The sequence below is a fragment of the Narcine bancroftii genome, chromosome 11 (genome assembly GCF_036971445.1).
Source record: "Narcine bancroftii isolate sNarBan1 chromosome 11, sNarBan1.hap1, whole genome shotgun sequence".
Lineage (NCBI taxonomy): Eukaryota > Metazoa > Chordata > Chondrichthyes > Torpediniformes > Narcinidae > Narcine > Narcine bancroftii.
The window spans coordinates 9599391-9626046 of NC_091479.1; the positions used below are offsets into that span (position 1 = coordinate 9599391).

At 41.7% G+C, this 26656-nt stretch overlaps 2 protein-coding genes across 11 annotated transcripts in view; one reads left to right on the top strand and one right to left on the bottom strand.

Annotated features, from left to right (window-relative positions):
* LOC138745470 (tetraspanin-3-like) overlaps positions 1–26656 on the top strand; it is a 437564-nt gene that overhangs the window by 73291 nt on the left and 337617 nt on the right. The gene's annotated exons all lie outside the window — the stretch shown is intronic.
* pstpip1a (proline-serine-threonine phosphatase interacting protein 1a) overlaps positions 1–26656 on the bottom strand; it is a 107596-nt gene that overhangs the window by 21143 nt on the left and 59797 nt on the right. For all 8 annotated transcript variants that reach the window (XM_069902537.1, XM_069902539.1, XM_069902538.1 and 5 more), the window contains 2 exons: positions 20237–20335; positions 15363–15408 (listed from right to left, as the gene is read on the bottom strand). In XM_069902537.1, coding sequence (XP_069758638.1) covers positions 15363–15408; positions 20237–20335 — 145 coding nt within the window. The remainder of the gene's footprint in view (positions 1–15362; positions 15409–20236; positions 20336–26656) is intronic.

A 26656-nucleotide genomic window follows, 5' to 3' on the forward strand; every position in this document is an offset into this window, starting at 1 on the left:
ATAAAAGGATGGATGTCGAAGGTCCTGGGAACGACAGAAATGCAGGAAGAAATGGAAATAGAAAGGGCACACAGAGCATTAGCTCCGAAACCACAGACACATCAAAAACCAAGATCCATCTTAGTAAAATTTTTGAGATACACGACAAGAGAAAATATACTGGAATGAGCAAGGAATAAAATTAGAGAAGATAATAAACCATTGGAATACAAGGGTCAAAAAATATCTTTTTACCAGACATAAGTTTTGAACTCTTAAAGAGGAGGAAGGAGTTTAATACAGCGAAAACAACTTTATGGAAAAAAGGTTACAAATTCATATTAAGACATCCAGCCGTGCTTAAAATATTTATACCCGGGGAGCAAAACAGACTGTTCTCTGATCTAGAGAAAGCGCAAGAATTCGCAGAATGTTTACAGGACAGGAGAAGAGATGAAGAGATGTATCAAGAATGAAGAACAGCGATAAAGTATATATAAAGATGTAAAAATAATGTATATGTAAAGAACTAAAGAAGGAGACGCGAAGGGAAGGAAAGGAGTAAGGGAGAAAAAGGGAGAGCTTTGTTATATGTGTAATAAAAGAGTGTTTTGGGGGGGGTTGGGTGGGGAGAAAATAACCGTCACTGCAAAATCAGTTGACGCTTGTGAGCAAGATCGCAATCCAAATGGAAAGGGGAGCTGTGGTTGCCCAGCAAGGGATAAGGAGTAACTCGGTGGTGGGGGGGGGGGGGGGCAATTGGGGTTAAGGTAATATTTGGTATGGAAATTGTTGGAGTATTTTATGTTTTAAATTTGTTGTCGTACATTGAGTTTAAAAAGGGAAAACTGAGAGATGAAAATGGGAAAAAGGGGGATGGAGGTGGTGAGGAAGTGGAAATGAGGTGTAAACAAGATATAAGATGGCCATGTTGAAATATATGACTATAAACATTAATGGAATACATAACCAAATTAAAAGAGGCTATTAAATTTACTGAAAAAAGAAAAAAATAGATATAGCATTTGTGCAGGAAATGCATCTAAATGAAGTGGAACATAACAAACTAAAGAGAGACTGGGTAGGACACGTAATGGCAGCATCATATAATTCAGAAGGTAGAGGTGTAGCCATATTAGTTAACAAAAATGTACCAATCAAAATAGAGGAGAAAATAATAGATCCGGCAGGGAGATATGCAATGTTAAAGTGTCAGATATACACAGAATTTTGGAATTTACTCAATATATATGCGCCTAACGAGGAGGATCAAAGGTTTATGCAGGATATTTTTTTGAAGATTGTAGATACACAAGGAAATATATTGATAGGAGGGGATTTTAACCTTAATTTGGATCCAATGTTGGATAAAACTGGACAAAAGTCAAGTAAAAAGAATAAAGTAGCCAAATTTATGGTTCAATCAATGCAGGAAATGAAACTTATGGATATATGGAGGAGGCAACATCCAAGAGAGAAGGAATTTTCAGATTATTCGAGTAGGCATAAAACATACTCAAGGATTGATATGTTTTTGTTGTCGGCCCATATTCAAGGGAGAGTTAGGAAAACTGAGTATAAAGCTCGACTTCTATCAGATCATTCAACCCTGTTAATAGCAATAAAACTGGAGGAGATCCCACCAAGAACATATAGATGGAGGTTAAACTCCATGCTACTTAAAAGACAAGAATTTAGGAAGTTTATTGAACGGCAAATTAAAACATATTTTGAAATAAACAGGATCAGTGAAAGACAAATTTATATTATGGGATGAATGAAAGCCTTCATTAGAGGGCAGATAATAAGTTATGTGACTAAGATGAAAAAGGATTACAATCGGGAAACAGAGCAGTTGGAAAGGGAGATAGTAAGTACAGAAAAATGGAATTAGTAAAAAGGGATGATATAACGAAAAGGAGAGAATTGGCGGACAAAAAAAATAAAATACAAAACATTACAAACGTATAAGGTGGAGAAGAACATAATGAAAACAAAGAAAAAGTATTCCGAACTGGGAGAAAACACACAAAATATTAGCCTGGCAACTTAAAACAGATCAAGCTAAAAGAACTGTATTGGCATCAAGGAAAAGGATCAAACAAATTACATATAACCCAACAGAGATTAATGAAAACTTTAAGGAATTTTATGAACAATTATATCAAAAATGAGAATGAGGGGAAAGATGATAAAATAGAAGAGTTTTTAGCTAAAATTGAACTGCCGAAATTGCAAGAAGAGGAACAAACAAACTGATAAAACCATTTGAGGAAGTACAGGATATATTAAAAAAGCTACCGAACAATAAAACACCAGGAGAGGATGGATTCCCAATTGAATTTTATAAAACATTTAAAGACTTATTAATTGCGCCTCTCCTGCAAGTAATGAATCAGGTAGAAGAAACACAGAACTTGCCAGACTCATGTAAGACAGCAATAATTACAGTAATACCAAAGACGGGGAAGGATTCACTAACACCAGCATCATATAGACCAATATCTCTACTTAACTCAGACTATAAGATTATTAGCAAACAGATTGGCCGATTGTGTACCTAAAATATAAAACAAGATCAAACTGGATTTATTAAGAAAAGACGAACAACGGACAATGTCTGTAAACTTATTAATCTAATTCACGCAGTTCAAGGAAATAAGAAACCAACAGTGGCTGTTGCTCTAGACGCAGAAAAAGCCTTTGACAGAGTAGAGTGGAATTACTTATTTAAAGTATTACAGAAGTTCAATCTACCAGAAAAATATATAAATTGGATTAAAGCATTGTATAATGGACCATTGGCGAAGGTAACAGTAAATGGATATGTATCGAGCCAATTTAAATTAAGTAGGTCAACTAGACCCCTCATTGTTCGGCTCAGCAATAGAACCTTAGGCAGAATTGATAATAAAATAAAATAAAAGGGATAAAAATAAAGGAGAAGGAGTATAAGATCAGCTTATTTGCAGATGACATCATAGTATACCTAACAGAACCAGAGATATCAATAAAAGAATTACATAAGAAATTGAAGGAATATGGAGAAATATCGGGGTACAAGATCAATGCAAATAAAAGTGAAGTGATCCCAATGAGTAACGCGGATTATACAGAATTTAAAAAAGAATCACCATTTAAATGGCAACTACAAGCAATCCGATACCTAGGGATCAGGTTAGATAATAACTTAAGCCACTTGTACAAACTAAATTATCAGCCACTAAAAAAGAAATTGCAGGAAGACTTAGAACATTGGAAAGAATTACCACTAACATTGATAGGGAGGGTAAACTGCATTAAAATGAATGTGTTCCCAAGGATACAATACTTATTTCAAACATTACCAATTCCCTTAACAGAGAAATTCTTTAATGAAAGGGGAGAAACGAGGGTAGCATTAGATAAGTTAACAGAGAGGTACAAACAAGGTGGTTTGCAGTTACCAAAAAATTATTATAGAGTCGCACAATTAAGGTATTTATCAGATTTTTTACCAGACAAGGGAAAAACCAGACTGGACTAAGATAGAACTAGATAAAATAGGGGAGAAAGTACCAGAACATATACTTTATAAGCGGGATGAAAAGCTGGTGCAATATAAAAGCTCACCAGTATTGCATCATTTACTCAATATATGGAAGAAGATCCATTTTGAAAGGAAAAAAATGAATTACCAAATACCAAAATTGTAATTGACACAAAATCCACTAATCCCTTTTACAATAGGCAACCTTTCCTTTAGAGAACGGGAGAGAAAAGGAATCAAAAGAATAGAAAATTGTTTTTTGGGAAATAATTTATTAACATTTGAACAGTTGAAGTACAAATATGGAATAACTCACGGTACAATGTTTGCAGATCATCAACTGAAAGCTTATTTAAAGGATAAATTGGGAAACAGACTGAGATTACCTGAAGGAATCAGCTTTGATTATGTGATTACAGACACAGTGATAATTAAAAGATTTATAACCAACTTGTACATTAAGCTGCAAGAGAAGGAAAATGAAATAAACTATAAACCTAAGCAGAAGTGGGAAAAGGATCTAAACATAAAGATAAAAAATTAAACATGGGAAAAGTTATGTTCTGGAACTATGAAGAATATAATAAACACAAGGTTACGCATGATACAGTATAATTGGTTACACAGGGTATATATCACGCCTCAAAAGTTAAAAGAATGGGATCCAACATTATCAGATAGATGTTTTTGCTGTAAGAAGGAAATGGGAACAACAGTACATGCAACTTGGGCATGTACGAAAGTGAAAATGTTTTGGGAAGATCTAAATCGGGTATTAAATAAAATCACAAAAAATAACATACCAAAAAATCCAGAGAACTTCTTCTAAGTAACATAAGAAGTAAGGAGTTAGGCCTCAAATTGGATAAAGCGCAAAAAAGATTCATTATGATAGCCTTAACAGTAGCAAAATAATGTATAATGTCAACTTGGAAAATGGAAGAGAGCCTGAGAGTACAGCAATGGTACATGGAAATGAATAAATGTATTCCATTGGGAAAAAAAGCATATAATTTAATAAATAAAGTCACATTATTAGAACAAATTTGGGAACCATACATGGAACACAACAGAGAGGGCTTGCCTCGGACCTCCACCCCCCTAAAATGGTAAGAAGGCAAAACGACTTGATCCAGTGTGTAAAAGTAGATGACACATTTTTCTTGTTCATTTTTCATTGTGTGGAGACATTGTTTTATAGTTTTATTGTATTGTATATGTTGAATATACAATATATTTTGGAGGGGGGTGGGAAGGGGGGAGGGAGAGTAGGGGGGAGAAAAAGGAGAAAATGCCACTGTGTATTTAATGAGAAATGTTTGTCTATATTTTGGTTGATATGGTTCACAGTGTGAAAAAATAAAATAACTATATGACACTACTGAACAGTTTAATTGTCAACATTACAGTAGTTTATTGACGTGCCCACAATATTACAGTTGGCATTTCTGTATTTGCTGCTTTTAAATTTAATTTAAATGAATACATTAAAACTCTCATTCACAAAGCTGGGTGCAAAATAAGAACAGAGAAAAGATCAAGAAAGGGACAAGGCCGTGTCCAACATTCCTTCACAACTCTCAGGGAGTACAGTTCGTGGCCCAAGTGTCCACCTTAATGATTACAATTTACATCTGTAGAGAGGCGACTAAAGATCAACAATTACAGTTAACAGATGCCTTGCAAATCAAACACACTTCACCTTGACTTCTGTGAAAAAGGATTCACTTTCTCACTGAGTCTGAAATTTTTGACACTCCATTGCTATTTTCCATCTTTTTGGTCCTGCCATCTTTAATCAAATGAGGTAAATGTTAATTTTTTAAACTGAGTTCAATGTTTTCATCGACGAGTAACATTGCAAACGTCGGTCTAGTAGTTGTTAAAAATGTGTTGAAACTAGACGTGCAATGTACATACAGTCCAATTTATTGTCAGAGACCATGTTCTATTGGGCCACCTTGGTCTAATCTGTACAAATAACATTATATTCCATATTTTGTTCCACAGAGACATGGGGTGTGTTAGCTCATGCATCTATGCCAGGACACAAATCCCATTCCATCTCTATTTTTCCCAGAAATCTCATCTCCCACTGATCAACTCCAACCCCTCACTTACATAATAGAAGAACAGAGGGGCCAGTTAATCAATAAATGCACATTTTTGGGAACGTGGGAGGAAAACACAGAGCCCAGGGGAAACTCCACTCAGACACAGAGGTCAGGATTGGACCTCAGTCCCTATGAGACAACACATACACGATCCGACCCACTGTGCCACCAATATTAATTATGAATGCTGTGGCAAATGAAAATCCTTAACTGTGCTATCTACAGGTTTTCAATTCCAGCCCAAGGTGGTTAGCAATCAAGGAATAAGAATCATTTGATCCACCAAGAACTTCATGGTTCAGAAACAACTTTCCTGACAATTAATGATAAAGCGTTAGATTACTTGCCACAATTTCTAACTCATCCGGCTCTTAATGAACCCCCGGGCCTAGAAGTTCAATAGTCAACATCACAATTATCGTGTGGTAAAACTCTCTGCAGAAGTCTTCAAACGGGCCGTGTTGATTGAGGTATTACCTCCAGCTGCTATGGAACAAGGGAAAAGTCCTCCAAGGACTTGTTCAAGTGCAAGGGGAACTATCAAGTTTGAGATAATGATGGAAGTATCTCATCACTCTAAATTGCTTCCAAATTTCTTTCTGGAGTCCTGAGGCCTACTTCTCGAAAGCCAGAAAACACACACAAATGCTGGAGCCACTCAGCAGGTCAAACAGTGTCTTTATGTAGCAAAGGTAAAGATACATCACCAACATTTTGGGCTTGAGCCCTTCATCAAGGTGTGGGGGAACATCAGAAAGCCAATGTAGTTTCTGTGAAAGGTGTTGGGCAGTAAACACAATCTTCACTGGAAGACTAGTCCAAGAGAAGTGCCAAGGTTAAAACTGGAGCCTGTTAACCACCTTAGTCGATCTCACTAATATGCTTGACATGGTTTGTCACGAGTGCCTGTGGAAAATCACGGTACAGTACAGCTGCCTCAAAACATTCAGTCCAAAGATCAAGGTGTTTTGTCCTTAGTCTATGCTTATGAGACATGGATTGTGTACAGCAGAACCCCAAACCAATTAACCCCTTGTACAATACCCAGCTGTATAAAATGGTTCACATCAAGTGGCAAGGCAATATTCCAGACACACAGACCCCGTCTCAGACAAACCTCTCCAACATCTACAAACTGTTTGGATAAATCAGATGGGCAGGGCATGTTAGAAGAATGACCGATGACAGAATATCAAAGCAGCCAGTGTCTGAGATCAACCACGGTGGACAGAGAAAGGGATTCAACATTGCTGCACTCCATGGAGAGTATTGGGCTGTTCTGTTTGGTGTTCCCGCAGAAAAGGTCGTGCTCATTCGTATGAGGCAGCTGGAATAGAGGAAGAAAGTAGAAAAGAGACCCTCGGAAATCAAGAACCACTGATGTCACAGACTCCTATACCTCTGTGTCGAAGAGACTTTCCAGCCAAGATTGGTCTAATCAGCCACCTTCAGACACACTAGATTTAAAAAATTTATACATACAGCACGGTAACAGGTCCTTTTGGCCCACGAGGCCTTGCCGTCCAATTACACCCAATTAACCAGTATGTTTTTGAATGGTGGGAAGAAACCGGAGCACCCGAAGGAAACCCACGTAGACACAAGGAGAACAAACAAACTCCTTACAGACAGCGCAGGATTCGAATCCCGGTACCGATCGCTGGTGCTGTGACAGCGTTACGTTACTGCTCTGCCAACCGTGTCACCAATAGATATTGTGATCTTACTCAGGAACGAGCGCCAAACAAGATGGCGGAGAGGCTGCTCTGGGCCTCATTCAATGAAAGATCCCCTTGAGCCAACAAACAGGCAGACATTGAGCAAAGGAGCTGGAGAAAGAAGTTGCCTTGGCAACAATGAATCTCCCTAACTTCCTTTCTTTGGCTTGGCTTCGCGGACGAAGATTTATGGAGGGGTAATGTCCACGTCAGCTGCAGGCTCGTTTGTGGCTGACAAGACCGATCTCCCTAACTACATTACTGGTAAAGGACATTACCAAGTTAATAATTTCAAAGCTTCTCCTTGTTCAACTGATTAATAATTAAAAAGTCTGTGAAACACTTCAGAATAGGAACTAACTAGTTCAAGTCACTTCTGTGAAACCGCTTAAAATTTCACTGTGGTATTTTGAATTCAGATGGAATTCCTATCCACACAATTTAATCATTTTTAAAAAAATCTCTACCAATGGTTGACAGACTCATGAAAAGTACAACACGTTGATATTGCCATGCACAATTTTAATTTACCATCACTTAATAATTAAACAGCTGGTTAGGTGGTTAGAATTCCAAGACCTGCTGGCTCACAGGTGAGTGTGGTACAGTCTTGGACCATGTCCTGCACTTTTAGGTTGGGATGCGATGCAACGTATTCTTCACACATCGAAGGTCGATAATGTGAGGGATGACTACTTGGGTCGGGCACCGGGCAGTTGATATCAGGAGAATATGAACATTGCAAGAAGAGGGGCAATTAGAAGGGAAAACACAAATGATCACATGATTTAAATGCCAGATCCTGTTACAGTTCAAAGTGGAGCAGAATTCTCCAAAATGCATTAGCAATTTATGTGGTGCAGGCAACGCCTGGCATGGTGGATAGAGTTCCTGCCTCAGTACCAGAGATCCTGGTTCAATCCTGACCTCAGCTGCTGACCGTGTGGAGTTTGCACGCTCTCTCCGTGATAGCATGGGCTTCGTCCGAGTGCTCCAGTTCTTCCCGCATCCTAAATGTGTTGTAAGTGAGTGGGAGAGTTTGGAGGTGAGGAAGTGAATGCGGGGGGTGGGGGGGGGGCAGTTTTAATTAAAAAGTGGGATTGGTTGCAGTGGTCTGCTGAGGTTTGGCACAGACTTGGGAGGCCAAGGTGGCCGTGTGTGCCCGTCTCTCTCTGACTGCTGCGAGACATTCAAACAGCGGGAGGAAAAAAAAACATCTCCAACTGATACTCAACTTCCAGCCCCTGAAGCAGCAGTGTGACAGAACAGATCTATCACCAATGTATATAGTGTATATAGTTACAGTATCTAGTCTGTGCTTACAGCGATTGGCTGAGAGCTTAGCCACGCCTACTGTCTGGGCCTTAAAGGGTTGTGTCCCTAGCCAGGTCCGATCATTCCGGACTGGTCGGCCACCTGTGAAGAGCTCCTGTCTTTTGCTAATAAAAGCCTTGGTTTGGATCAACAAGTCTTTGGTTCTTTCGATGACCTCTACAAGCAGGAAGGGAGAATAACGTATATGCTGGAGTACAAGTCCCACCTTAGAAATGTCATTCCCAACCCAGGGGTCATCATACATGCCGAGTATAAAATCTAAACCTCAACAGTGAAGACTCAGCGCTCCCCCGCGGGCTCCTTCCACCCAGTCTGACTGCTGTCGATTCTGTACAGGCTTTAAATGGCCTGTTAAAGTTGCTGACCGTGGTTTATTTTAAAACAGTGGTTCTCTTTCCACTCAATTCCACTTTAAGTAATCCCTATGCCATAGGTACTCTGTGATTAATAAGGGATTGCTTCAGGTGATATGTGGGTGGAAAAGAAATGTTTGAAAACCCCTGTTTTAATTGTATCTCATTGACTCGTTATGTGGACGGTTTCATAACTCCAAAGGAAATGGGCCAATAACAATTTTTCTCAAGCAAAATATTTCAGTGATAGTTGGGTCTCGAGCAGAGGTTCTCAACCTTTCCTGTCACATACCACCTGAAGTAATCCCTTACTAATCACAGAGCCCCAATGGCATGTGAGTGGAAAGAAAAAGTTTGAAAATATGCTCATATAATTTAAACCTTTACTGGGTAATTTGCTTTTAAAATATTGTGACAGCATCGCTCCACTGGTCAGTGGGATGGTTGGTAAAGGACTATTGGGGCAGTAGGACTTGGGGTAGTCTTACACAGCAAGCACAACTCAAACCTACATTTTAGGTGGAAATTCAGTAGGGAGGTTCATCTTATATATCAATTGTCTTATTCATTGGGCACATGCAGTAAGCTGCTGCAAGAGAATGCTTCACAAGCACTTCCTGTCGTGTGTCCACAGGCAGCGATGAACACGTTCCTGTAATGAGTCAACCCAGTGCTCAGCACATTCTCGGGGGGAGGGTGACATGCTCGAAAGGGCCACATCAACTTCCCCATAACACTGGTCAGGACGACTGCACACATTCTGTGTTCAGTGCACACAAGAGCACTGTAAGAAATAGGAACATTACAGTGCAGCATTGATCTAGCCACAATTCAGCACCGGGCTGAGCCTACAGACAGCTGGAGAAGATGCAGGATGATTGCATGGACCATGGTTATGGAACAGTTTTGGAGGGTTACATGGCTGGGGCCGAAGTCTGCATTTGCCTGCATTTTTCCTGATGTGGCGTGAATTAATTTTGGACGGTCAAATTTGAAGTTGGTGGAGGTATATTTATTAGCAGGATTCTTAACAATATACTGTAGAAAAACAGAGGGACTTTGGGGTCAAGATTGCCACAGGATTTGATAGGCTAGTTAAGAAGGCTTATGGTCTGCCGACCTTCATTGGACGGGGGATTGAGTTCAAGAGGTGTGAGGCAATGCTGCAACCCTATAAAACTCCAGTTGGACCACACCTGGAAATACTGTGATCAGCTCTGGTCTCCCCGTGACAGGAAGACGAGGAAGCTTTGGAGAGGGTGTAGAGGAGATTTACCAGGATGTTGCGCTGGATTGGACAATGTGTCTTATGAGGCAAATTAACAAAGCTTGGACCTTTCTTTTTGGAGCAGAGAAGCTCGTTGTAGAATAGCATCCTTGTTGGTTTTAATTACACATGTTTTATTGTAATGTATTCAGCACTATTTTTTAAACTTCCGATCGATGCTGGTTGGATTTCATTGGTTGGTACCGTGACAATAAAGTGAATTATCAGTAAAGAGATGCAACTTACTAGAGGTCTAAAAGATTGTGACCTTTTTCCTGGGCGACAGTAGCAAATACCAGAGGACATCTGTTTAAGGTGAGCGAAGGAAAGTTTACGGGCTAAGTTTTTTTTAACTATAATACACAGAGTGGTGGGTGCCTGGAATACATTGCCCAGGGTGGTGGTGTGGAGGCTGGTACAATAGGGGCATTTAAAAGGTTCTTAGACAGGCACATGGATGAAAAAAAAAGTCATGGGTGTGAGATAGGGATTTAGATTGTTGAGTCGTTTTATAACATCATGGGTCGATGGCCTGTACTGCGTGTTCTATGTCCTATCCCTCATCTCCAAATGCTTAGCAAAGGTAGGAAATAAATATGTAGAAATCCTGATTTGCTTGGTTTGATATCACAACTCCAGTTCTACTGAAAGGGAACTTAACTCAAGAGAGAAAGATAACCGATCAATTTCCAAAGAGCAAGAGAAAAGCCATCAGCTGCAACATCACTGACAGGAAACACGTGGTTCCTGTACCAGCTCAACAACAGCTCACTCTCAGTCAACCATGCTCATCCACTGCTTTTCATTTTGCAAAAGCCCAACACTTGAAGTTCCACCCTTGGCTAATTACTGTCTTGAGATGTCAAAAAATTCATGGAGTCATGGAGGATTGCGTAAAACAGGAAAGTCTGAGGACACTGGGATTGCAGTTCTGTACACAAAATTCAGTAGGTCACGCAGCATCTACAGGAAGCGAGAGGGTAACCAATGTTTCAGGCCCGAGCCCTTCATCAAGCTGTGTGCAAAAAGCAGGCAGGCAACTGAATTTTTAAAAAAGGGGAGGGAGAGGAGAGGAGCACTGGCCAACAGGGTAGGAGGCTATAGGTGGATAAGGGGGGTTGGGAGGGCAGATGAGGAAAAAAAGCTGATGAGTAATGGGGGAGAGGGGTAGCTCTCTGAATGGAGAGGGAAGGGGGTGGGGAGCTGGGAGGAAGAGGGATAGGGATAGACAGAGATGTTATTCCTCCAATTAGCTGGTAGCCTCCATTTGGCAGAGCCTGTGACCATGGACAGACATCTCGGTGTGGGAATGGGGTGTGGAATTAAAATGGTTTAAATTTAGAGAAGATTTGATGCTCAATATCCAATTTGAATTTAAATTTTCAAACATGGTGGAGACCCTTTTTGAATTACTTTCAAAATCTTTGATTTGGTATTAATGCAGAGGTGCTGGCTAATAAGATGATTTATTATTGTGACAGGGAACTTTTTTCTTTGCCAAACACCCTCAGTGTTGGTAGTAGGATTAGATTTTCTTTTTATAATAAAATATCACTATAATATAATTTGTTTGATTAAGAATACAGAGTACTGTGGATGAAATATTATGATCTGAGTGTAGTGTACCCTACTTTTAAAATTCTTTGACTTTTAATAAGTATTCTCGGTATTTTTTGATGTAGAATTTCAATAAAAATATTGAAAAGAAAATGGTCGGCCACTGGGAGGTCCCGGTTATTGCAACAGAGGGAGCTAAAGTGTTCAACAAAGCAATCTTCCAGTCAGCATCCAGTCTCTCTGATGTATAGGGGGCCACAACAGGAGCACCAGCTGCAGTCAGTGGATTCACAAATGAAGTGTTGCTTCACTTGGAAGGACTGTTTGGAGCCCTGGATGGTAGAGGTGTGGGCGCAAGTGCAGCACGTCCTACGGTCACTGAGAAAGGTGCCAAGGGGATGATTAGAAGGAAGGGAAGGAGTCCTGGAGAGAGCAGTACCATGCAGAAAACAGAGAGGGGAACAGCCGTCATGTGGTAGTTGGGGGAAAATGCGGAGATAACGTGTTGGATGCGGACGCTGGTGGGGTGGTACGTGAGAACAAGGGGAATCCCATCCTTGTTGCATCTAGGGGCGGAGAGTGTCTGCGCAGATGCGCGGGAAGTAGAGGGGATGCGATCAAGGGCTGAGTTGATGGCAATAGAGGGGAAGCCACCTTTCTTCAAGAAATGAAATTCCTCAACCTATCAGGCAGCACCCCCTCTGAGGATCCAAAAAGAAATGCATTTCACATGATGGGAAAACGTCTTTTCTTCTCAGGTCATCGGCAAAGGGGAAAAATGTTTGAAAAATACAAGGAAGATACGAAAATAATTTTAGTATCATCTAGTAACTCTTGCTTTGGGGAGAGATTAGCTCAGCTGCAGACAATCCAGAAGGTGATTGGTTCCAGCCCCCTACACAACAGAGCATAACATCTCTGCGTTGTTCAAGTCCAGACATTCATGTGTCTGTGCAGTTCAAGTATAAACACCAGATCCCACTGTGCTACTTTAGAATGATCAGAGAGTTCTTCTGGACTCTGGTCAACATTCATCGCTCGATTCATTTGAACAAAATATCTTATCCAGCTGATATGTACATTACACTGTGTGAAAAATGTCCCAGTCACTTGCTTAATTAACAAAAGATCATTTACACTTCAAAATGTGCGAGACGGCTAGCATAGCAGCTATTGCAGCGCCAGCAACCCGGGTTCGAATCCTGTAAGGAGTTTGTACATTATCCCTCTGGCTCTGGTTTCCTCCCACCCTTCAAAAACAAATGGAGGTTGAGAGTTAATTGGTGCATGTTGGCAGGGCAGTCTCGTGAGCCGGAAGTGCCTGTTACCATGTTGTATGTCTAAATTTTAAAAAAATTAAAATCACTGTGAAGCGCATTCGAATATTCAGGATAACGTTGCTCAATAAATACAAGCCCGACTTTCATACAGGACTTGCAACAAAAGATATCACGCCAAGCATTTTAAATTTTAAATGTAGAAATACAGCAGTAACAAGCCCTTTCAACCCACAAGCCCATGCCACCCAATTACACCAAAATGACCGTTTCTTTGATGTCAATTGCAGAAGGGAGTCCATGTTAATGAGAAAAGGGGTTTTTTTTACGGTACTCAAGCCTCGGTGGTTCAGATGCAATTTTCTCACTGGAAACCAGATACAGATCAGAATTTTATTTTCTCAACAAGGCTTCTACCTTCTACCTTATCTTGGAGTGGTTTAAAAAAAGATCCAAAATACTTTCAAGATTAGAACTTCATTGGTGAATGTAAGGACGTACCAGCACACATTTCCACGAACAAGAGTTAAGCTATGAGTGACAACGTGTTTTGTTCCACAACATTTCCCCCAGATATTGCGCAGTGTAAGTTTTTTTTTAAGTTGTAAATGTCAAAAACCTGAAATAAAACAGAAGATTCAGCCAGTCTATCAGTATCTGCTGTAAGAGAAGTGGAGCGAATGTTTCTGATCTGAAACCCCTCATCAGAACTGGAAGAAAGAGATGGAGAGGTATTTTTAAGTTGCAGGGTAGGTGATGGGAGGAGTGACAGTGAAACTGGTCATGATCGGTGAACTCAACACAAAGTTGCAAAAACACAACGCTGGAGAAACTCAGCAGGCCAAAAAGTGTACTTTATATTTCAAAGATAAAGATACAGAACCACCGTTTCAGGCTCAAGCTGAGTAAGATGTAGGCAGGTGCCTGAATAAAATTGGGGGAGGTGGGAGGGGTGGAGTGGCATGGGGATGAGCATGGACCCACAGGTAGGAGGTAATAGGTGGATATGGGAGGAAGGGCACACCAGCAAACGGGGGGAGGGGGCAAGTCTCGATGAATGGAGAGGGAAGGGGATGGAGAGCAGGAGGAAAGGAGACAGGAATAGGAAGAGAGGGAGAACAGGGAGTGGGCTAGCAGAAATCTGAGGTCGTCGTTAACGCCGTCCAGTTGGAGAGTGTCCAGACAGAACATTAGGTGTTGATCCTCCAATTTATGGGTGGCTTTGGTTTGCAAAATGTTACACAATGTTGTTAGATTCACAGCACTACACATTGACAACACTTGATTGACTGAAATCATGAGGGACTTCTACCACAGACAGTGATTCAAGAAAAAAAGCTCATAACGCCATAAAAATTACAGTGTGCTGAAGATAATGTGCAGGCAGGCTTGGAAATTAAACCAACTTAATTGTTAAAGACAACTCCCTTTCTCGTGACTGCTTCCTTACAGTCAGACGAATTGCTAAGACAATACAAATCAAGGAAAGAGCGTCGTTTTTCAATGTTGGTTTAAGTTCTATCCAATATCATTGCCTTATTGAGATAAAATGGCAGAAGCTCGAGTGTAAAGCTAATAATAAATGGAACATTGGGATCCCACCCCCCCCCCCCACCCCAGGACTGTGGTCAACATTTATGGGCCGCCTCCCTGTGAAGCAGTCAAGTTTAGTTGATTTCTTCCGTACTTCTCTACTACCAAAAAAAACCATAAAAATCTTAATTTAGTCAGTGTTTCCCCCCCCCCTTAAATGTGTTGTGGCCTCTTGGGGGGGGGGGGAGGGGAGCATATGGTCCCCATTGACAATGGTTGGTAGAGAACTCAACTGGTGCAGCACCAAACTAGAACCGCAGACAATGACTAACATCCGGAAGTTGTGTCCTCTTGTCCTAGACTCTCCTACCATAGGAAAGAACCTTTCCACATCTACTCCCTCCATGTCCTTCAACATTCAAAATGTTTCAATGAGATCCCTCCCTCCCTCATTCTCCTAAATTCCAACAAGTACAAGCCAAGCTGTATTTGGGAGAGCTGGACAGTGACACAAGCTACGAGTCCTGCTCCTCCTCTGAACGCTGCGAGACCTGCTCCTCCTCTGGACGCTGGTAACATGATGATGGGGGATGAGGAAGGATATAGACTCGGTTTCAGCAAGCTACCAATGCTTAATTCATCCCATCCACTGTGCAAACACTAGGAGAAGCTCGCTACAAAGTGACTCAATGACACATACCTGCATCACCCACTGCGTCTCGAGACTGCTTGGCCTTGTTCTGACACTGTGGAGCAGACACAAACGTCAATTATACGCCGGCACCAATGTTCGATAAAATGCAAGATCAGAGTTGATTACATTGCACTCACAGTTATTACTGAACAGTTCAATTTTAGGAAGCTTTCACAGCCAAGTTCTCACCCAACATCCATGTGGTTCCTCAACTGCAGTCACATTGCAATGTTGGAGGGGCTATCATCCACAATCTGTTCAGTCATAAGTTAACCACAATCGCTGGCACAGGATTGACCTTGGCACCTGATCTGTGTTCCAACAGAGCCATCAAGGGAGATCCTGCAGTCGTTACGTTCTGTGCCTAGTTCCAGGTTGGACATCTTTATGATTGTTGTGTGGGCTGAACTTGGCAGTGCACAGGGATTACAGTTTTAAAAATATCACCTCCTCTGAACGCTGCGAGACCTGCTCCTCCTATGGACGCTACAATACCTGCTCCTCCTCTGGACGCTACGAGACCTGCTCCTCCTCTGGACGCTACGAGACCTGCTCCTCCTCTGGACGCTACAATACCTGCTCCTCCTCTGGACGCTACGAGACCTGCTCCTCTTCTGGACGCTACGAGACCCGCTCCTCCTCTGGACATTACGAGACCTGCTCCTCCTCTGGACGCTACAATACCTGCTCCTCCTCTGGACGCTGCGAGACCTGCTCCTCCTCTGGACGCTGCGAGACCTGCTCCTCCTCTGGAGGCTGCGAGACCTGCTCCTCCTCTGGACGCTGCGAGTCCTGCTCCTCCTCTGGACGCTACGAGACCTGCTCCTCCTCTGGACGCTGCGAGTCCTGCTCCTCCTCTGGACACTACGAGACCTGCTCCTCCTCTGGATGCTATGAGTCCTGCTCCTCCTCTGGACGCTGCGAGACCTGCTCCTCCTCTGGACGCTGCGAGACCTGCTCCTCCTCTGGACGCTGCGAGACCTGCTCCTCCTCTGGACTTCACGAGACCTGCTCCTCCTCTGGACTTCACGAGACCTGCTCCTCCTCTGGACTTCACGAGACCTGCTCCTCCTCTGGACGCTACAAGACCTGCTCCTCCTCTGGATGCTACAAGACCTGCTCCTGCTCTGGACGCTGCGAGACCTGCTCGTCCTCTGGACGCTACGAGTCCTGCTCCTCCTCTGAACGCTGCGAGACCTGCTCCTCCTCTGGACACTACGAGACCTGCTCCTCCTCTGGACGCTACGAGACCTGCTCCTCCTCTGGACGCTACGAGTCCTGCTCCTCCTCTGAACGCTGCGAGACCTGCTCCTCCTCTGGATGCTGCGAGACCTGCTCCTCCTCTGGACGCTGCGAGACCTGCTCCTCCTCTGGACGCTGCGAGACCTGCTCCTCCTCTGGACGCTGCGAGACCTGCTCCTCCTCTGGACGCTGCGAGACCTGCTCCTCCTCTGGACGCTGCGAGACCTGCTCCTCCTCTGGACGCTGCGAGACCTGCTCCTCCTCTGGACGCTGCGAGACCTGCTCCTCCTCTGGACTTCACGAGACCTGCTCCTCCTCTGGACTTCACGAGACCTGCTCCTCCTCTGGACTTCACGAGACCTGCTCCTCCTCTGGACGCTACAATACCTGCTCCTCCTCTGGATGCTACAAGACCTGCTCCTGCTCTGGACGCTGCGAGACCTGCTCGTCCTCTGGACGCTACGAGTCCTGCTCGTCCTCTGGACGCTACGAGTCCTGCTCCTCCTCTGAACGCTGCGAGACCTGCTCCTCCTCTGGACACTACGAGACCTGCTCCTCCTCTGGACGCTACGAGACCTGCTCCTCCTCTGGACGCTGCGAGACCTGCTCCTCCTCTGGATGCTACGAGACCTGCTCCTCCTCTGGACGCTGCGAGACCTGCTCCTCCTCTGGACACTGCGAGACCTGCTCCTCCTCTGGACGCTGTGAGACCTGCTCCTCCTCTGGACGCTGCGAGACCTGCTCCTACTCTGGACGCTGCGAGACCTGCTCCTCCTCTGGACGCTGCGAGACCTGCTCCTCCTCTGGACGCTGCGAGACCTGCTCCTCCTCTGGACTTCACGAGACCTGCTCCTCCTCTGGACTTCACGAGACCTGCTCCTCCTCTGGATGCTACGAGACCTGCTCCTGCTCTGGATGCTACAAGACCTGCTCCTGCTCTGGACGCTATGATACCAGCTCCTCTGGACTGTACGAGACCTGCTCCTCCTATGGACCCTATGAGTCCTGCTCCTCCTCTGGACACTACGAGTCCTGCTCCTCCTCTGGATGCTACGAGTCCTGCTCCTCCTCTGGACTTTACGAGACCTGCTCCTCCTCTGGACACTACAAGACCTGCTCCTCCTATGAATGCTACGAGGCCTGTTCCTCCTATGGACGCTACGAGATCTGCTCCTCCTCTGGACGCTACTGAGTTTCTCCAGCACTTCTGAATTTTTACTAAAAATATCACCATGTCCAGATGGAATCAAAAGGCTTGTGGGTACAATGAACAGGAAAGGAAAACTGAATGGAGTCAGAATCTGAGCGCAAATAGAAACATTCACAGTCGGGTCGGCACATTTATATTTACACGTCAGTATTTTAAACTCAGGCGACTTGGAGATTTTTAGCTTGCATTTAGCACGATTGCACAGATTAATCTCTGTCTCCTTGAATGCTTAGCTGAAGGAGACTTTTAGCCATTTTTCTGCCTTCTTGCCCCACCCAATAATTTCACTTCGTAGAAAGTACTTAGTCATATAGCTTGGTGGTCATGTGATCTTGTGAGGTCAGGGGCTGGTTGTGTGATCAGGCTTCCTGGCACCTGCCATTGCCTTGGGGTAGAACATGTCATGCTCATAAGATTTAGAAATCTGTCTGATCAGGGTTTCAGTAAATGTAATTTTATTTCAAGCTGATTGCAAGATATGAACATCTGGAAGTCAAAAGGAGAGTTGTAGAAAAAGATTAAGGCAGACAGAAGAGAAAAGAAGCAGAGGAACATCGAGACTCAAGTAGGGGGGAGTGGGGGGGATAGGCGATATAGAGGGAGTTGGGGGTGGGGGGGGGAAGAAGAGACCAGAGAGAAAGTAAACGAGAGGGGTGCAGGTGAGATTTTCATTACATCGGAATCCTGGAACGTGAAGCTACAGAGTGGAAATAAATATCATACACTTCACAGCCTATCCCCCAGATGATTTCTGCCACACTTTGGCAGTGTGCACATGAAGTGGTGGCTTCACTAATAATTAAGTGGTGAGCTCCTTATGCAAGAGGAGAGCTATATTTGGCCTAAGGGCCTCAGGCCGAGAAATTTTGCAGCTCTCAAGGTTTCTGAGGTGCATTAGCATCTAATTTGGAAACTTTGGTTCAGAAAATAATGCATTAAAAGTCAATTAAAAAGTAAATGCTGGACATAGCAGGTTGACACATCAATGGAAGGAGAAACAGTTTGTATAATTAAGCCCCTGTTATGCCATTTGGTCTCACCAAATCAGAGATATTCCCTTTATTCTACAAATTCCTCTCCCTTTCTCTCTTTTCTATTTCTGACAAAGGGTTTTGAAATGCCAACTCCTCTAGCTCTCTCTCCCCTCTTCCCCCTGCCTCCTTTCCCCGAGGTCCACATTCACAGGGCCACCCCCCCTCCCCCCAATTCTCACCTTTCCTCACTCCTGGCCTCCTCTCCAATTAACACCTTTTGTCTGTTGGTCTGCACTCCTCCACCTGCCCTTTCTTTTAATTCAGGTGCTTGCCAGCTTTTTACTTGTATCTTGAAGGGCCCAGGCCATCGGTTATACATCTTTGCTGCCTATGGATGCTGCATTCCTCCAGGATTTCTGTGTTTTTAACTTTTTTTTTCATTCCAGATGTTTTCCTGACCTGTTGCATTTCCAGCATTTTCTCTTTGTTTCCGATTCCAACCATCTTTCAATTGAAAAAGAACACCTTTCCTGAAAGGGTTCAAGAGTCCAATGCAATTCCACGTGAACAGAGCTACTACCAGTGTATGTTGCCAAGGTCCACAATTAAACCACGAGAGAACACTGGAAATTGCCCACATTGTTCATCCATCAGCCCTTCAGTATCTGCCTCTGTTTCTCTGGGGTAGGAAGAGAGAACCAGGGCATGTGAGCAAAGAATGGAAGTTGCAGCGTTACCCAAGCACTCAAGACAAAACAGCCCAGAGGAAAAATATCCAGAAGGACCAAAAAAGAAGTGGTCCACACAATTACAGGATTAAAAGCAAAAACCTTGGTTTTTGAGGGATATTATAGTCAAGAAGAGAGTTACAGGGAAAGGTTAAACAGGTTAGGGCTTCATTCCCCAGAATGTTGAAGAATGAGGGGAGATTTGATAGAGGGATACAAAATAATGAGGGGTATAGATCGAATTAAATGCAAGCACTGAGGGTAGGTGACATACAAACCAATGGACATGGGTCAAGGGTGAAAGGGGAAATGGTTAAGGGGAACATTCAGGGGAACTTCTTCACACAGAGAGTGGTGGAAGTGTGGAACTACCTGGCAGTAGAAGTGGTGAATGTGGGCTCAATTTTTAACATTTAAGAAAAATTTGGACAGGTACATGGGTGGGAGGGGCTATGGACTGGGTACAGGTCAGTGGGGCAAGGTAGAATAATAGTTCAGCATAGACTAGAAATGGAAAGGGGCCCGTTTTCTGTGCTGCAATGCTTGATGCATCTATAGATAAATATCCAAAGTTTAAAATGATATGCTCTAAGAAAAATAACAAAGACATTTTAGAAGGATGCTGAGTGCTGGAAGAGCAAAGAAAAAGATATTAACATTTAAAAGGGAAAAGGATGCAGAGGGATATTAAGGGGATTCATCGAGTCCAGTTTGTTGTTGACTTACCTTTTCAATTTGCTTTGGGTTTCCTGTGGCGTTTGCACGCTCTGAACTCTGCTCAGCGTCATCTGCCTCTTTGCACTTCTGTTCGTAGTATTTCTTTGACTAGAAAATTACAGAGAAAAAAAATCAAGACCCAAAACACCGAGGCATCTGGTAGAAGCGGGTGACAGAATATGTCATTTAAGGCGGGATCTAAAATCTCAAGTGCCCTCTTCACTCTGCTACCATCGGGAAGGAGGTCCAGGAGCCTGAAGACCAGCCCTCAGCAGCACAAGGACGGCTTCTTCCCCTCCACCATCAGATTCCCGATTGAACAATGAACCACGGACACTAGATTTCAGATTTATTGGCAGAGTATATACAGGACATTGCTTAAAACCGAGATTCCTTTTTCCTGTGGGTGGCAGAATTACCATTTAATGATAGACCAAAATAAAATACAGCACACAGCACAAAACATGGAAACAGATGACAAATACAGAGCAATACAGAGCAAACAAAAATAAAATCAATAACATGCACAAGTCAGAGTCCTTAAATGAGTACCTGATTGAGTGTTATTAAGGAGTCTGATGGTGGACGGGTAACTCTACCTCACTTTCTCCCATCTTCTTGCCCTACAGTCAGTTTGTTTACATTTCTTTATTTGTTTACATGTGTACTTTGAGTACAGTTTGTTGTTGCACTACCAATAAGTGGTAATTCTGCCTCACCCACAGGAAAAAGTATCTCAGGGTTGTATGCGATGCCATGAATGTACTCTGACAATAAATCTGAAATTTATTTATTTGTTTTTGATATGTAATTTATAGCGATGTTTGCACTGTTTTTCTTTTCTTTGGCTTGGCTTCGCAGACGAAGATTTATGGAGGGGTAATGTCCACGTCAGCTGCAGGCTCATTTGTGGCTAACAAGTCCGATGCGGGACAGGCAGACACGGTTGCAGCGGTTGCAAGGGAAAATTGGTTGGTTGGGGTTGGGTGTTGGGTTTTTCCTCCTTTGTCTTTTGTCAGTGAGGTGGGCTCTGCGGTCTTCTTCGAAGGAGGTTGCTGCCCGCCGAACTGTGAGGCGCCAAGATGCACGATTGGAGGCGATATCAGCCCACTGGCAGTGGTCAATGTGGCAGGCACCAAGAGATTTCGGTTTTTTTTAATTTTTAATTTTTCACACCATAAATCACATTGACCATGATACATACATTTTCCTTTTCAAATATATACAGTGCCATTTTCTCCCACCCCCTCCCTCCTCCCATCCCACCCTCCCTACCTCCCCCCCCATCCATTTAAAGTACAAAATCTAAGATACATTAAACCAGTCAAACAATGTTGTCATTCAATAAAAATAAACAAGAAATTCCACTGAGTCAATTCTTTTCATTTCCTTCTCCTTTCGTTAATTTAGGTGGTAGATGTCCCCGGTAGGTTTTCTCTATTGCGTTTCATGTAAGGCTCCCATATTTGTTCAAATATTTCAATATTATTTCTTAAACTATATGTTATTTTTTCTAATGGAATACATTTATTCATTTCTATATACCATTGTTGTATTTTCAAATTATCTTCCAATTTCCAGGTTGACATAATACATTTTTTTTCCTTCTTAAATTTTGAGAAATCCGCATTATTCATTGCCATTGCTTCACTTTTATTTACGTTAATCTTGTAACCCGACACTTCTCCATATTCCTTCAATTTCTTATATAATTCTTTTATTAATAGTTCTGGTTCTGTTAAGTATACTATAACATCATCCGCAAATAAACTGATTTTATATTCCTTGTCTTTTATTTTTATCCCTTTTATATTATTTTCTGTTCTTATCAATTCTGCTAGTCGTTCTATAGCTAACACGAACAATAAGGGTGATAGTGGGCATCCCTGCCGTGTTGACCTGCTTAAGTTAAATTGCTTTGATATATATCCATTTACTGTCACTTTCGCCAACGGCCCCTTATATAATGCTTTAATCCAATTAATATACTTCTCTGGTAAACTGAATTTTTGCAATACTTTAAATAAATAATTCCATTCTACTCTGTCAAAGGCCTTCTCTGCGTCTAAAGCAACTGCTACTGTTGGCGCTTTACTCCCTTCTACTGCATGAATTAAGTTAATAAATTTACAAATATTGTCTGTTGTGCGTCTTTTTTTGATAAATCCAGTTTGGTCTAGATTTACCATTTTAGGTACATACTCTGCTAATCTGTTTGCTAATAGTTTAGCTATTATCTTATAATCTGTGTTAAGTAATGATATTGGTCTATATGACGCTGGTGCGAGTGGATCTTTCCCTTGCTTTAGTATTACTGTAATTATTGCAAGCTTTGTGTTTTATCAATCTGGTTGATTACTTCCAGGAGGGGAGGAATTAATAAATCTTTAAATGTTTTGTAGAATTCTATTGGGAGTCCATCCTCTCCTGGTGACTTATTATTTGGTAATTTTTTTATTATCTTGTATTTCTACTATTCCAAATGGTTCTGTTAATTTATTTTGTTCCTCTATTTGTAGTTTTGGTAGTTCAATTTTAGTCAGAAATTCATCTATTTTCCCTTCTTTCCCTTCGTTTTCAGTTCGGTATAATTGTTCATAGAATTCTCTAAAGTTTTCCTTAATTTCTTTTGGATTATATGTGATTTGTTTGTCTTTTTTCCTTGATGCCAATACCATTTTCTTAGTTTGTTCTGTCTTAAGCTGCCATGCTAGAATTTTGTGCGTTTTTTCCCCTAGTTCATAATATTTCTGTTTTGTCTTCATTATGTTCTTCTCCACCTTATATGTTTGTAGTGTTTCATATTTTATTTTTTTATCTGCCAATTCTATTCTTTTAGTTGTATCTTCCTTCATTGCTAATTCTTTTTCTATATTTACTATTTCCCTTTCCAACTGCTCTGTTTCCTGATTATAGTCCTTCTTCATCTTGGTTACATAACTTATTATTTGCCCTCTAATGAATGCTTTCATTGCGTCCCATAGTATAAACTTATCTTTCACTGATTCCGTATTTATTTCAAAATACATTTTAATTTGTCTTTCAATGAATTCTCTAAAATCCTGCCTTTTAAGTAGCATGGAGTTTAATCTCCATCTATACATTCTTGGAGGGATGTCCTCTAACTCTATTGTCAATATCAGGGGTGAGTGGTCCGATAATATTCTAGCTTTACATTCTGTTTTTCTTACTCTATCTTGCATACGAGCTGATAACAGGAATAGGTCTATTCTTGAGTATGTTTTATGTCTACCTGAATAATATGAATATTCCTTTTCATTTGGGTGTTGTTTCCTCCATATATCCAAAAGTTGCATTTCTTCCATCGATTTAATTATAAATTTGGTTACTTTGTTCTTTCTGTTAATTTTTTTCCCAGTTTTGTCCATATTTCAATCCAAATTCAGGTTGAAATCCCCTCCTATTAATATGTTCCCTTGCGTATCTGCTATCTTCAAAAAAATATCTTGCATAAACTTTTGATCTTCTTCGTTAGGTGAATATACATTGAGTAGATTCCAAAACTCCGAATATATCTGACATTTTATCATTACCTGCTGGATCTATTATTTCCTCTTCTATTTTAATTGGCACATTTTTACTAATTAATATAGCTACTCCTCTTGCTTTAGAATTATATGACGCTGCTGTTACATGTCCTACCCAATCTCTCTTTAATTTCTTGTGCTCCAATTCAGTTAAATGTGTTTCTTGCACAAATGCTATATCAATTTTTTCTTTTTTCAGTAAATTTAGCAGTTTCTTCCTTTTAATTTGGTTATGTATTCCGTTAATATTTAAAGTCATATAGTTCAGCGTAGCCATTTCATACTTTGTTTATCTTCCCTTTCCGTTTCTCCATCATCACCTTTCCTTCTTATCCATTTCTGCTTTCTTGTTTTGAACACTTTATAAGACAACATTTCTAAAACATCAAACATTTTCCTTATTCTCCTATTTAAAACTTCTTTAACCCCAATCTCCCCTCCCCCTCCTGAGTTGCCCTTTATCCCTTGTCGGGCAACCACATCTCCCCTCTCCATTTGGATTTGCAAATTCACTCGCAAACGTCAGCTGATTTTGCAGTGACCGTAACTCCTCCCCACCCAGCCCCCCCAGAAAAGATTTCAATTTTCATATGTAACAAAGGTCACTCTTTTAATTCCCTCCTTATTCCCTCTATTCCCTTTCCCTCCCTTATTAATTCTTGTCTATACTCTATATATTTTCCTCTAAATACGGATACATTCATGTATACACACTATATATATATATATATACACACATATACCCCTTTACACACATACATATAGTTCGTGGTCATTTTTACTCTCATTACATGTCTTCATCTCTCTGCTTGTTTTGTAGTTGTTCTGCAAATTTCCTTGCTTCCTCTGGATCCGAGAATAGTCTGTTTTGTTGCCCTGGAATAACTATTTTAAGTACCGCTGGGTACTTTAACATAAATTTATATCCTTTTTTCCATAAGATCGTTTTTGCTGTATTCAAGTCCTTCCTCTTCTTCAGGAGTTCAAAACTTATGTCTGGATAGAAAAAAAATTTTTGACCTTTATATTCCAGTGGCTTTTTGTCTTCTCTTACTTTCTTCATTGCTTTCTCCAATATATTTTCTCTTGTTGTATATCTTAAGAATTTTACTAAAATGGATCTTGGTTTTTGCTCAATTGGGGTTTCGGGGCTAAAGTTCTATGTGCCCTCTCTATTTCCATTTCTTCCTGTAATTCTGGTCTTCCTAGGACCCTGGGGATCCAATCTTTTATAAATTCTCTCATATTATTGCCTTCTTCATCTTCCTTAAGGCCCACTATCTTTATATTATTTCTTCTATTATAGTTTTCCATTATATCTATCTTCTGAGCTAACAGCTCATGTGTCTCTTTAGCTTTTTTATTAGATTCTTCTAATTTCTCTTTTAATTCCTCTACTTCCATTTCTACAATTGTTTCTCGTTTTTCCATATTTTCCACTCTTTTTCCTATCTCTGACATGACCATTTCTATTTTATTCATTCTTTCTTCTGCACTCTTAATTCTTCTTTTTATCTCATTAAATTCTTGTAATTGCCATTCTTTCACTGATTCCATATATTCTTTAAAAAAAGCTACATCCATAGTCTTGCTTTTCTCTTCTTCTTCCACTTCTTTCTGTTCTTCTTCGTCTTCCTCTGGGTTGACCATCTGTTGTTTCCTTGTTTTCTTTTTACCCTCTTCTTTCTTGTTCTCGTTATTGTCCGTGTTCTGCACCTGCTGCTGTGCTGCAGGTGTCTCTCTCAGCTGTGGAGATCGACTCCGCAGCTGTTCCCCCCTACCGTCAGTGTGGTTTTTTTCATGCGCATCGCGCATGCGCACTTTTACCTGGCTCTGCGAGCCATTTTTGTAGTCCCGAGCCCGGGACCTCCACTGACCTGAGGGAGCGGGCCTCTCTCTCCGCGGCGGGCCTCTTCGGACAGGTAAGGCCTTCACCTTCTTCTTCCGACATTTTTTCTTCCTCTTTTCTTCCCGTTGTTTTCGACTTTTCTCTCTTCGCTGCCATTTTTTTCTCACCTTTATTTTTACTTTATTATAAATTTTAATCTTGTATCTTTGTGCTTTGTGTGTTTTTTTTTAACTTTTCGGGAGAGGGCTGGAATTCCCTGACAGGCCACTACTCCATCACGTGACTCCTCACCCACCAAGAGATTTCTTTAGGCAGTCCTTGTACCTCTTCTTTGGTGCACCTCTGTCTCGGTGGCCAGTGGAGAGCTCGCCATATAACACGATCTTGGGAAGGCGATGGTCCTCCATTCTGGAGACGTGACCTACCTAGCGCAGTTGGATCTTCAGCAGTGTGGATTTCTCGACATGCTCGTGTCAATAAATTCTGATTTGAAATCCTGAGATACTTTGGCTGGGATATAACCAAGAGCAGTGGAAAAGGTGGAGAGACCCTCTCTCTAAAACAAAGTCCCCAATCTACTTCTGTGTTAAATCTTGTGATCATCTTCAACAGTGGTTTTCAAACATTTTCTTTCCACTCACATCCCACTTTAAGTCATCCCTAGGCCATTGGTGCTCTGTGATTAATAAGGGATTGCTGAAGGTGGGATGTGAGTGCGAATAAAAAGTTTGAAAACCACTCTTTTAATCGTACCTCATTGACTCGTTATGTGCACGGTTTCATAACTCCAATGGAAATGTACCAATGATCATTTTCACAAGCTAAATATTTCAGTAACAATTGGGTCTAGAGCAATAGTTCTCAACTATGTTCCCCCCCCCCACCCCAGTCACAGACCACCTTAAGTGATCCCTTACTAATCACAGAGCAGCTATGGCATAGGGATGACTTGAAGTGGGGTGTGAGTGGAAGGAAAAAGATTGAGAACCACTGATCTACAACCCCTACCTTAAGTACACAAAGACAGTTTGA